Consider the following 11069-nt stretch of genomic DNA (forward strand, 5'->3'; position numbering starts at 1 on the left):
GACCCGCGGCTCCGGGGACCTCGCCCGGCTAAGGTGTCCAGGGGGGTGGTCCCAGGCCCCGTCCCCTTCTGCCCCGGCCGGGTCTCGGTAATTCTCGGGGGGTCAGGGCGGGGCCCGAGTGGGACGGGCGGCGAGCGCATCCCCGCCCGCCGTGCGCGGGCCCGAGCCGGAGAGTCTGTTCCGGGCCCGGGGTCGCCCCGCCCCGGCCCCGCCCCGGCCCCGCCCCCGCGCCGCCGCCGGCGGCCCACGTGATCAGCCGGGGTGCAAACAAGCCGGTCAGCTGACCCGTCCCGACTTGCGCCGTCATCCCGGCTATAAGCGCGCGACCTCTCGGACTGTCCGCTCCGACCGGGTCGCCGCCGCCATGCAGACCCCCTGCCTGCTGCTGCTGCTCGCCCTCGGCCTGCTGGCCGCGCCCGCCGCCGCGCTCGTCAGGTGAGCCCCGCAGCTCGCGCGCCCCGGTGACTCCCGGGCACCGCCTGAGCGCCCCGCGCGGCATGCGGCTCTGCCGCCCCCGCGGACTACTGCAGGGTCCACCCTCGGGCGGGGCGGGGGGACCTCTGCAGGTGCGGGGTCGCCCAGAGCCCCTGTCAGCCCCGCGACCCTTCCTCTCTACCACCATGGGGTCGGCCTTGGGGGGACCGGAGGAAGCAGGAGGGAGGGCGGCTGTGACTGGACCGACCCAGCGTCCCCAGGACAGGTAGGGTGGGAGCCTGTACTCAGAGCCCGCTCTCGGGTGGAAGTCGGGAAACCGAGGGGTAGGCCCAGGAGCCCGCTGAGCCTGGGCAAGTCATTTTCCTGCCTGGGGTCCCCTTTACTAGATGTGAGCTGGTTGTGGTCTCACCTGGTGTGTCCCAGGAGATCTTACCATAGGTCCTCGGCCGGCTGGGAGACCCTCTGGACACCAGGAGACCCACACGTCCCGGAGTCAGAGGGAGTCGGCCTAAGGAGTGGGTCTGGGAGAACGGCCCAGCCGGCACCAGGCTGTGGGCGGCTCCCCCCACCCTGGGGCTGGGGCTTTGTCGCAGCAACATCAGCCGCCCCCGGTGAGGACCATGCCCTCCTCAGGCCTGGGGGGCTCCACTGGGCCCAGTGACTCCGCGGACTATCGGGCCTGGTCCAGGGCTGTGCCGTGCTGTGTCAGCTAGGCGGAGGGTCCCCCACCCTCCCGGCCTCGCAAGGCAGCCTGCTCGCCCAGCAGGGGAGGGGTGCGGTGCGCCCACCCCTTCCTGCCCCCACCCTTGCCCTCCACCCCCCGCGGGGCCTTTGTGCTTGGCAGGGGCAGGCATGCCTCCACCTCTGTTGTGGGCCTTTGCCTGTGGGCAGGTGGGTGAGGTCTCAGGGCTGCAGGAGCTGGCTGGGGCCAGAGCGGACCGAACCTTGCCGAAGGGCTGGCTTGTGTGGGCTCTTGAGTGGGAGCCTGTGTGCGCTGTGGCCTGGGGGCGAGTAGTCCCAGCTGGAGCAGTTGTGGCGGAGCTCCTGCAGGCCTGAGCCTGCTCTGGCCTCAGCCCCAGGCCCTCCCCCGGGGGTGGACGGCAGTGGGGAAGGAAGCCTGGGGCCTCTTGGGGCAGCTGAACCCCAGCCCTTCACATCTCGCAATCCTATGGGACCGCAGGCACCTGTTTCCTTAGTTGCTGGAGGGTGTGTCCCTCCCTCCCCCCAGGCAAGAACCTCAGGCTTTTCCAGCCTCTCCAGTCTTAGGCAAGAGGTGAAAGGCCCATCTTCCTGGAGCACGCCCTTGGCCTGCGAGGAAGAGCCAGCTGTGACCTTGAACTCGAAGGTCCCCAGAGCTGGGAAGACATTTCATCCAGTAGCTCTGTTTGGTCTGGTGGCTCTCCTCTCCCACCTCCTGGGGTGGGTTCAGACCCCTGGGGAGCTGGGGATGGAGAAGGGCCCCTCACTCTGCTCCCTCGTGCTGGGTGGGCCACCCAGGCTGGCGTGTGTGCTGGGAAGGGTGCTCCAGGCGGGGCACTGGGGCTTGCGTGGAGGAAGGCAGGCCTGGAAGCCCCTGCCTCCAGGGTCCAGGCGCCAACCTTGCCCCCCTTCGGCCTGTGTGGGGAGAGAGCCGCTGGGCTCAGTGTGGCCTGGGGTGAGGACTGCAAGGAAACGGGGTCATGTGCGGGGGACTGGGGGGTGGGCAAGGAGGGCTTCTCGGAGAGGGTGGCCTGGAAGTCCCATCTGACAGGCAGGAGGCCACCCCGTAACTCAGATGGGTAAACTGGGACCATCTCAACGTGGGGTCTGCGTGGAGAGTGGCAGGTTTGGCCAGAGGGCCAGGCAAATGGGACTCCACGGAGGGCTTTGGGCAGACGTGACAGGTGACCACCGACACCCTCATAGCCCGCACTGGTCAGAAGAGACCAGAGGGGGGGTCTGGTCTGTCTGGGGGGGCGGTTGGGCCTCCAGCTTGGGTGTGGGTGTGGGAGCCTCCAGGTGGGGTGGCAGCCAGCCGGCCCTGACGAGCCCGGACCCCTGTCTTGACAGGATTCCGCTGCACAAGTTCACATCCATCCGCCGGACCATGTCGGAAATGGGGGGCCCCATGGAAGACCTGATCGCCAAGGGCCCCATTTCAAAATACTCCCAGGGGGTGCCCACTGTGACCCAGGGGCCCATTCCTGAGATTCTCAAGAACTACATGGATGTGAGTTTTGGTGGGGGCGGGGGGGGTGCGGCCAGGGGCTGGGGGAGCGGGTTGACCACGGACGCAGTTGTAGACAGGGGCTGGCTCTTAGGACAAGTTCTGTGAGCCAGCGCGGATTTGGGTGAAATACTCGTGTTCTCAGCCCCAGTGATTTTGGGGGCTTCAGCTGCATGGTATGGGGGAGGGGCTTCTGAGCCATGCCCTTCGCCATGGCTGCTGCCCACAACCCCCTCCAGACTGAGGGCTCTGACCTCCCGCATCCTACCCAGCTCCCCTGCCCGCCCTGGGCCTCGTCCCGAGGGGCTAAGAGGGTTGACTTGCGCGGCCCTGGCACCTCCCTGGCGTCTCCCCCACGTACCGCCCCCGTCATCTCAGAGCTGGGCCGGCGTCTTCATCCTGGCGGTCAGCCTGGGGGGAGCTGTGTCAGCCCCTACGGATGAGGGCGCTGGGCACGGCACGGAGGAGCCCAGGATCGGGCCCAGGCCTGCCCGAGAGTCTGTGGGTGGGGGCCTGGGGGTCCCTGAGCTTGGATCGCCTGTGTGCCCAGGCGGCACTGACTGCCCTGGAGCTTCTGTGCTCTTGCCCATTCTGCTGGAAGGCCTGGGGCAACCTGTGGCCCAGTCCCTGGGCCCTACCTTCCTCTTCGGTCAGCGGCCAGCCCTTATGCCCACTGCCCGTTGAGGGGGAAACAGGCTCAGAGGTGGAACATTCTGGAAGCCAAACAGCAAGCTGGGGCCAGGTCCTGGGCCCCAGCCTGGTACCTCTGGGGCTGCCCAGGTGACATCCTCTTTGTACCCCCTGCCCCCGGGGTCTTGGGGAGCCAGCTCCTTGCTGCCATCCATCCTCTGGTCCACTTAGGGTTGGGACGGGTGGCCTTGCCCTCTCTCCTGCCTGGTTGGAGCCCCAGCCGTGCCAGGAAGCTGTGGCCTCACAGGCATGTGATCAGGCTGGTCAGAGGGGCCGTCTGCCTGGGGCCTGACGGACCAGTTCCTGGTTCCTGTCCCCCCAGCGCGCATGCGCGCGCACGCACACACACGCACGCACACATGCACACACATACACACACATACATACACACGTGCACACACATACACATGCGCACGCATACACATACACACACATACACATACATTCACACACACACACACACAACGGAGATTTGCTGAGTCATTCTCTGACCCCTGTCCCCCCCCCCCCCAAGTCTGGCCACTTCTGTCGGGTCATGAGTCAGCGGCTGCCGAAGTGGCCGGCAAGAGGTGACTGGAGGGGTTGGAGCCAGAATCCTGCAGCAACTGGTGGCCCAGCCTCCCTCCCTCCCTGGGGAAGGGAGTGCCCGGGAGGCAAGGCCCAGATGACTCCAGACAAAAACACCCACGTTCTCTGATCTGCGAGAGGGCCAAAGACGGGGTTTCCCTGGGAGGCTCCGAGGGTCACGTGCCCCCTTCATGCTCACCTGAGCCCTTGGTCAGCACCTGGGCCTCCCCCGGGGCAGCCTCTGCTGCCCCGTATGCAGGTGGGAACACTGAGGCCCAGAGCAGTGAAGGTAGCATGGCTGGCAGTGAGGGATTCAGCCTGCGCCCTTGGCCACCTAGATCCCTCTGCCTGGGGGCCCTCCAGGCTTGGCCCCGTGGAACCTGAGGCCCCAGAGTCAGGCCCTGACTTGACCCCCACGCTGGGAGGAGGTCTTCCCTCCTGGGGCCCTGGACCCGCGAATCACAGAGGGTCTTCAGGCAGGCGTTTCAACCCTCTCGCGACACTGACTCCACTGCTGGCTTTGGGTCTCTTTCACGTGGGGTGGTTGTCCCCCAGCTCACATGCAGGCAGGGGCGGGGTGGTCCCCAGGGGCCCTGGAACCCGAAGTGCCCATGGGTACCAGGACCGAGGGCTCGGGAGGGGCAGGTGGGGGTGGGCAGCCGAGGCAGCAGATCTGACCCTGGGCCCCTCCCCTGGCCCGGGCCTTCTCTGGGCCCCGTGGGGAGGTGAGGGTGCCCCTTGCCCTGCCCTGACAGACCCTACCTCCCACCCAGGCCCAGTACTATGGGGAGATCGGCATCGGGACGCCCCCGCAGTGCTTCACGGTGGTCTTTGACACCGGCTCTTCCAATCTGTGGGTCCCGTCTATCCACTGCAAGCTGCTGGACATCGCCTGCTGTAAGTCAGCCCGTCCCACGCCTCTCCCTGGTGGCCAGAGGGAGACCGAGGGCCGGGCCCAGCCCCTGCCTGCCATGGACGCGGGAGGGTAGTGGCCCTGGGGAGGGGCATGCAGCCCTCCATCCCTCTCCCGCATGCGCTGTCCCGGCGGGCGCTAGGGCTCAGCTGTCCAGCCTCAGCCCGCCTCCTCCAGTCCTGAGGCGTAGCGGTGGGCAGGCGCAGACCTCTGGTGGCCCTGTCCTGGCACCTTGTGGGCAGCTCGCAGCTCCCACCTCTCGGCCACACCAGACAGGCTTCCCTCCCTGGGGTCTCCACCCTTGCTTGCATCTGGGCTGGGACCATGGGAGCCAAGGATGGAGCGAGTTGGGAGGGTGGCTGGTGGACGGGCTGCAGCAGGCGGCGGGGGTGCCCAGCGGGTCTGGTCGTGGCCCGGCGGGCAGCCTGACAGGCTCCCGGCCGGTGCAGGGACCCACCACAAGTACAACAGTGGCAAGTCCAGCACGTACGTGAAGAACGGCACATCCTTCGATATCCACTACGGCTCAGGCAGCCTGTCCGGGTACCTGAGCCAGGACACCGTGTCGGTGAGTCCGTCTCTGGGCCACTCCCCATGGAGGGGGTTTGCCCTCTGAACCCCAGGGCAGGGGTCTGTGCCAGCTCCCCAGAGGGGCTCTTTAGTTCGGGAGGCGAGCAGTGGTCAGCTGAGCGAGGGGCCTGGGGGTTCAGCTTGAGCAAAGGCCCAGAGGTGGGGCAGCTCAGTGTGCTTGGTGGTGAGGAAGTGGTAGTGGGACGGGGACGGGGTGGACGTGGTCGCACATGCGGGCTGGGTGACAGCTGGGAGATCGGAAGGGGAAGTGGGCAGAGAGCCATTGAGGCACAGGGGTAAGAGCGCCGGGCAGGGCTCTGGGACCAGGACCCCCGTGGGTGATTAGTGGTGAGGCCCCTGGCCACAGAGCTGGGTGGAAATGCCGTTGGGTGATGGGGTCAGGCATGGCCGGGGTTCCTGCAGCTGGAGCTGCTGGCAGAGGGGCACCTGCAGAGGATGCTGGGCGGGAGTGGGCAGCAGCCGGGGTGGCTGGGGGGCAGGGGGCGCCTGCAGGATGTGCCCGCCTACCCCGGGGAGGGCTGAGGGGCCCTTGTGGGCTCTGCCCGTGCCCCTGCGCCTCTCACGAGCTCTGGGGTGGAGCTGCTGGGGCCAGGCCGCAGGAGGGGCCCGGGTTGGGACTTGTAGAGGAAGAGGAGCAAAGCAGAAGATGGTCCCCTCGCAGCCCCCAGCCCCGGGAAGGCCGCGTACTGCAGTACTTGGATGGGGGAATGGCAGAGGCGTGGGGGGAGGGTCAGGGGCACTGTGGTTCCCTGTGGGCCACCCCTCCCCCTCCTTATCTGCCTGCCCAGGTTTATCTGCAGGGGCCCCTCCGCCAGGTTCTCTCTGGGCCTGAGATGGGATGTCACCCAGCACGTTCCCCTCCTAGGTTCAGCTCCAAACAGCCGTTTCTTCCCACATCCTGTGCTGTCTTTATCTGCAGCTCCTGGTGGTGGTGGTGGGGGGTGGTGGCAGGGGTGGGGCAGGGGGGATGTGTGGCCTTGAGTCCTGGATCGGGTCACGGGTTCCCCAAGGGCAGGAACAGGCCAGAAGGGAGAGCTGTGGGTGGGAAAGCCTGAGCTCACAACCCCACCCTCCCTCCTCCCTCCGTTTGCATCTATCCTTGAAATATTCCTGGCAGAGTGTGGGCCCCGCACCCCTGTTGTCCCCACCTGTGTCCGGCCGGGGTTGCCAGCCCTTTCTTCTGGGTCCTCTGCGCTTCTTGAGTCTCCTGTGTGCTACCTGACAGGCACCGACTGAGCTGGGCTTTGTAGCCGTGGCTGCCCTCGCAGGGACGGGAGGTGATGGGCTGCCCAGGGTCCAGCGTTGGGCTTGGCGGGCCACGTGGCCCACTGACTCCTCCCCGCCGCCGTGGCCCTCAGGTGCCCTGCAAATCAGGGCTGTTGAGCCTGGGCAGCATCAAGGTGGAGAGGCAGACCTTCGGGGAGGCCACCAAGCAGCCGGGCATCACCTTCATCGCAGCCAAGTTTGACGGCATCCTGGGCATGGCCTACCCCCGCATCTCCGTGAACAGCGTGGTGCCTGTCTTTGACAACCTGATGCAGCAGAAGCTGGTGGACAAGAACATCTTCTCCTTCTACCTGAACAGGTGGGTTAGGGCGAGTCCCTGTCATGCTGGCCCTTCCCGTGGACCCTGCCAGGCGCTGGGTCACAGCTCCTGACCTCCGACTGCAGGATGGGTTGGCGCCCTCTCACAGACGGACAGGCAGCCCCTCCAGAAGGCTGTGTCTCACCGGGGTCTGGGATCTTGGAGAGCCAGAGCTGGGCCGGGGTCTTGGCAGGGTTCCCCCCCACGTCAGTCTGCCCACCATTCCTGGGCCTGGTGATGGGCAGATGTGGTCTTAGCCCCCGGGTCATTTTCGGCCCACAGGGGACCAGGCCACGAGCCTCAATCTGTGACAGGAGTTCTGGAGGCAAGAGGGCCAGGGTTTTCCTGCGGGGGTGACCTCGGGGAGGGCTTGGGGCGATGTCATGTGGGAGGCCTCCCCGGGGGTGCTGCTGGGGAGGGGGTCCTTGGGGAGGGGTCTCACCCTTCCAGTTCCCGGCCTCTTCCCAGGATGACAGTGCTGCGGGCCTCGAGAGGGAGCCCCAGACGGGAGGGGGATGCAGCTGTGCTGAGGGTGAGGCTGCGGCAGGGCGTGGGCCGGGTGGCCGCTGCCCTGAGCTCTGCTCATGGTCACCGAGCCCTACGTGCCCCCCCCTGGGGTCTGACCCCGGGCATTACTGGCGGAATTCCAGCCCAGAGCCCTCGGCCTGGCCTCTGTGGGAACTGCCTTCTGTCCTTTGCTAGGTCAGTGGCAAATACTCAGCAGCTGCTTGGGGCCAAGCCACCTGCTAGATGCTGGGGTGCAGGTGAACAGTGGGGCCGTTCCCCCTGAGCTCTTGGGTCCAGGGGAGGCAGACGAGGTGCAGTGGACCCGGGAGATTGGCCAGGCCTGGGACTGGGGACGGGTGGCCCAGCGCTATGACTCCCCGGGTGATGGGCTGAGGCAGGAAGTGGGCTTGCAAGGGCAGGGCTGAGGGTGCGGAGGGGCACTGGAGGTGAGATCTGCTTTCCACACAGTGGGTTTTGGAGGTGACAGGAGGTGGAGGCCACAGTGGTGGCGGAAGGACAAGCTCAGCAAGGTGTTTCTGAGTGCTGGGGACAGCCGGGCAGACGATGCTGAGCTCAGAGTATTAATATAAGTGTAAATAAGAGGTGAGGAGAGTCAAAAGCTGAGATCCGAAGGGGGAGCGAGTCATGGAAGGATCTGGATGGAGGACATCCTCGGGAGCAGCAGGTGCAAAGGGCCTGGGGCAGGAACAGCTGGCTCAGCTTCTCTCAGGGTTGCCGGCACCTCCTGGAAGCCCTTGGTTTTTCTTCCAGGCAGGTAAGGTCCCTGCTCCTCGAGCTGTTAGCATTCATGTTCCCGTCTGCCAGCTGGCCTGACCCTGGCCGTCCTCAGCTGGCAGACCAGGAGCCCAGAGGCCCAAGCAGGATCTCTTCTGCTCAGGATGGGGCTTGGCCTGCGGTCCACACTGGTTGTAGGATCAGAGCCCCTCCCCCCTTCTGGATACTTCCACCCCTGCCCGCCCAGGAAGAGTCCTGCTCTGGGGCACCTGCTGAGATCGATCCTCCCATTCCTGACTTCTGACCTGGTCCCAGCCTGTGCCTGTCCACCCAGTCCTCGGGCTGGACGCCTGGTGCAGGGGTGGGCAGGGCAGCAGACTCCCTCCCTCCTTCCCCCCCAGGGACCCAAATGCACAGCCCGGGGGTGAGCTGATGCTGGGCGGCACCGACCCCAAGTACTACAAGGGCTCGCTCATCTACCACAACGTCACACGCATGGCCTACTGGCAGGTCCACATGGACCAGTGAGTACTAGGTGGGGCCCCTCCCTTGGCTCCCCAGGGGGCGTGGCTTGTGGGGACCCCGCCCCCCGGCCTCGCACTCAGCAGGGCCTTGTTGCGGTGGAGGGGGGCTGGGCAGGGTGGGCCTGGACCCTGTGTCCCGCCAGCCCTGGGTGCTCTGGCCACCTTCTGGTGCCCAGCCGAGCTCTCGTACCCGGGCTCCAGCCAGTGTCCCCTCGTCCACAGGCTGCCTAGGGGACTGTTAACCCTGCTCTTGGCTTCTCCAGCCGCCTCCCCTCCCCTCCCACCCAACTCTGCTCTGGCTGAGTCCTGTAGTGGGGGCGGGGTCTCCAGGCGGCCCTGGGAGGGGACTCACACCACCTCCGCTGCAGGGTAGACGTGGGCAGCAGCCTGACCTTGTGTAAGGGGGGCTGTGAGGCCATCGTGGACACGGGCACCTCCCTCATCGTGGGCCCCGTGGAGGAGGTGCGGGAGCTGCAGAAAGCCATCGGGGCCGTGCCGCTGATCCAGGGCGAGGTGAGCAGGCGGCGGGGCCGGGTGGGGAGGACGGGCACCCCGGGCCGCCGTGCCCCTCCCCCCGCACATGCAGCGTCTCCTCATCCCCCCTTAGTACATGATCCCCTGCGAGAAGGTGTCCAGCCTGCCCAAGGTCACCGTGAAGCTGGGGGCTAAAGACTACACGCTGTCCCCAGAGGACTACACGCTCAAGGTGAGCTGGGGGCTGGGGGCGTGGGGCGGAGCACACCCAAGGGCGCGGCCTGGGTGCTGACCTGTTGGCCGTCCCAGGTGTCGCAGGCTGGGAGGACCATGTGCCTGAGTGGCTTCATGGGCATGGACATCCCCCCGCCCGGCGGGCCGCTCTGGATCCTGGGCGACGTGTTCATCGGCCGCTACTACGCCGTGTTCGACCGCGACCAGAACCGGGTGGGCCTGGCCGAGGCTGCCAGGCCATAGCTGGCTCCCCACCCACTGGCAGAGTCTGGAGGAGGGTCGAGGAGGAGAAGGCCTCACCCCTGCCCTCCCGGCCACCCCACCCCGCCACACACTCACACTCACACTCGCACTCACAGCACAGCTCTCTGGAGGCCGCCCGGGTTCCCTTCTGTGGTTTCCCCCTCCCTGGTTTCGGAAAAGCTGCCTGCTTGTCTGTCTGTTGTCTGCTGGAGGGGCGGGTGGGGGGCGGAGCCAGTGGGGGGCTGTGGTGCACAGGCTCCGTTCTCTAACCTGGAAGACCCAGCTCGCTGGGCGCTGTGCATCCTAGGACCCCCAGCCCCGGGGTAGTTCCCTCCCCAGCCTGCACCTGGGGGCCTGGCCACCCGGTACCGCCCAGCGCCAGGCTGCCTCTCAGTCGCCCCTCCCTGCAGCTTGGGGCCCGGCGCCCTGCACTGCGGCCCCCACCCGTCTGCCCTAGACCCAGCAAGGAAGGGGCCAGCTGAGGCCTTAGCATGAGCTGGAAGGAGCTGGCAGGGGTGGCAAGGGACAAAAGCTAGTCCTGTGAGGCCTCGGTGGGGTCATCCTGGGGCTTGACTCCATTGTGGAGGGCATTGAGGGTGTTCTCTGGCCTGGGGATGGGGTAGGAGGGGAGGGGGCTGGTGCCGGCCTTCCCTGCAGCTGCCCCCTTCTTGAGTTGCCGGGAGCGAAGTTGGCATGAAAATAAAATCCGTCTAGGCCTCTTACTGTGTGTCGGTGTGTTTTGTGCTTGGTGGGGAGGGTGGTGGGGAAGGAGCTGGTGTGGCAGATGCCCTGCTGTCACTTCAGAGGGAGGGCTGACCCAGCTACCCTGGGGTGCACCTCTGGGGTTGCCCCGGGCCTGGCTCACAGACCCAGACCCCAAGACTTTCGCCCCCTGCCCAGCCTCGTGGCCAAGACGCCACTGGTGGGGGACTGGCTTGTATGGGGGCCTGGAGCAGTGATCAGCAGGGTGGGGCACAGCACAGGGCTTCTTATGTGAGTACCTTCATAGAGGCATGGTTTTCAGGTCCAGGTGAGTGTCCTCCATGTTTCCTTGGAAGATGTTCCACCAGCAGTGGGGCCGCGCAGTGTTCCCTGATCCCCCTGCACACATGATTCCGGCCTAGGAAAGAGGCCTGATGGGGCTGGTGCCACCTGGGCAGCCTACCTCTCATCTGGGCCTCCTCACCAGCCCCTGGAAGCCGTATCTCTGTGTGTGAGCCATGCCGATGCTGGAGCAGGCCAGCCTGGAGTCCTGGGGTTGCAGGGATTGAAGTTAGGAATCCCCTCAGGCCACAGTGACTTCCTGGCTGGTCTGGCCTGTTTGGTGGGGGTAGGCGGGAGTGGTCAGAAGCAGCTGCACAGCCA

The 11069-nt window shown here is 66.5% G+C and overlaps 1 protein-coding gene across 1 annotated transcript; it reads left to right on the forward strand.

Annotated features, from left to right (window-relative positions):
- Window positions 1–287: 287 nt before the first annotated feature.
- Window positions 288–10415, forward strand: CTSD (cathepsin D). The gene is made up of 9 exons (XM_082844273.1): window positions 288–435; window positions 2485–2644; window positions 4672–4795; window positions 5261–5379; window positions 6761–6987; window positions 8631–8753; window positions 9122–9266; window positions 9361–9459; window positions 9537–10415. Exons 1-9 carry the CDS (start codon window positions 365–367, stop codon window positions 9702–9704), a joined length of 1236 nt encoding a protein of 411 aa, XP_082700399.1. The 5' UTR covers window positions 288–364; the 3' UTR covers window positions 9705–10415.
- Window positions 10416–11069: the final 654 nt, after the last annotated feature.

This window comes from Leucopleurus acutus (assembly GCF_964270905.1).
Source record: "Leucopleurus acutus genome assembly, chromosome: 8".
Lineage (NCBI taxonomy): Eukaryota > Metazoa > Chordata > Mammalia > Artiodactyla > Delphinidae > Leucopleurus > Leucopleurus acutus.

Bases quoted from the DNA above. Each gene is read 5' to 3' on its own strand.
- CTSD (XM_082844273.1), top strand. From the start codon at position 365: ATGCAGACCCCCTGCCTGCTGCTGCTGCTCGCCCTCGGCCTGCTGGCC. The intron at 5,380-6,760 runs GTGAGTCCGTCT...CGTGGCCCTCAG, and splicing joins TGAGCCAGGACACCGTGTCG to GTGCCCTGCAAATCAGGGCT. The intron at 8,754-9,121 runs GTGAGTACTAGG...CCTCCGCTGCAG, and splicing joins TGGCAGGTCCACATGGACCA to GGTAGACGTGGGCAGCAGCC.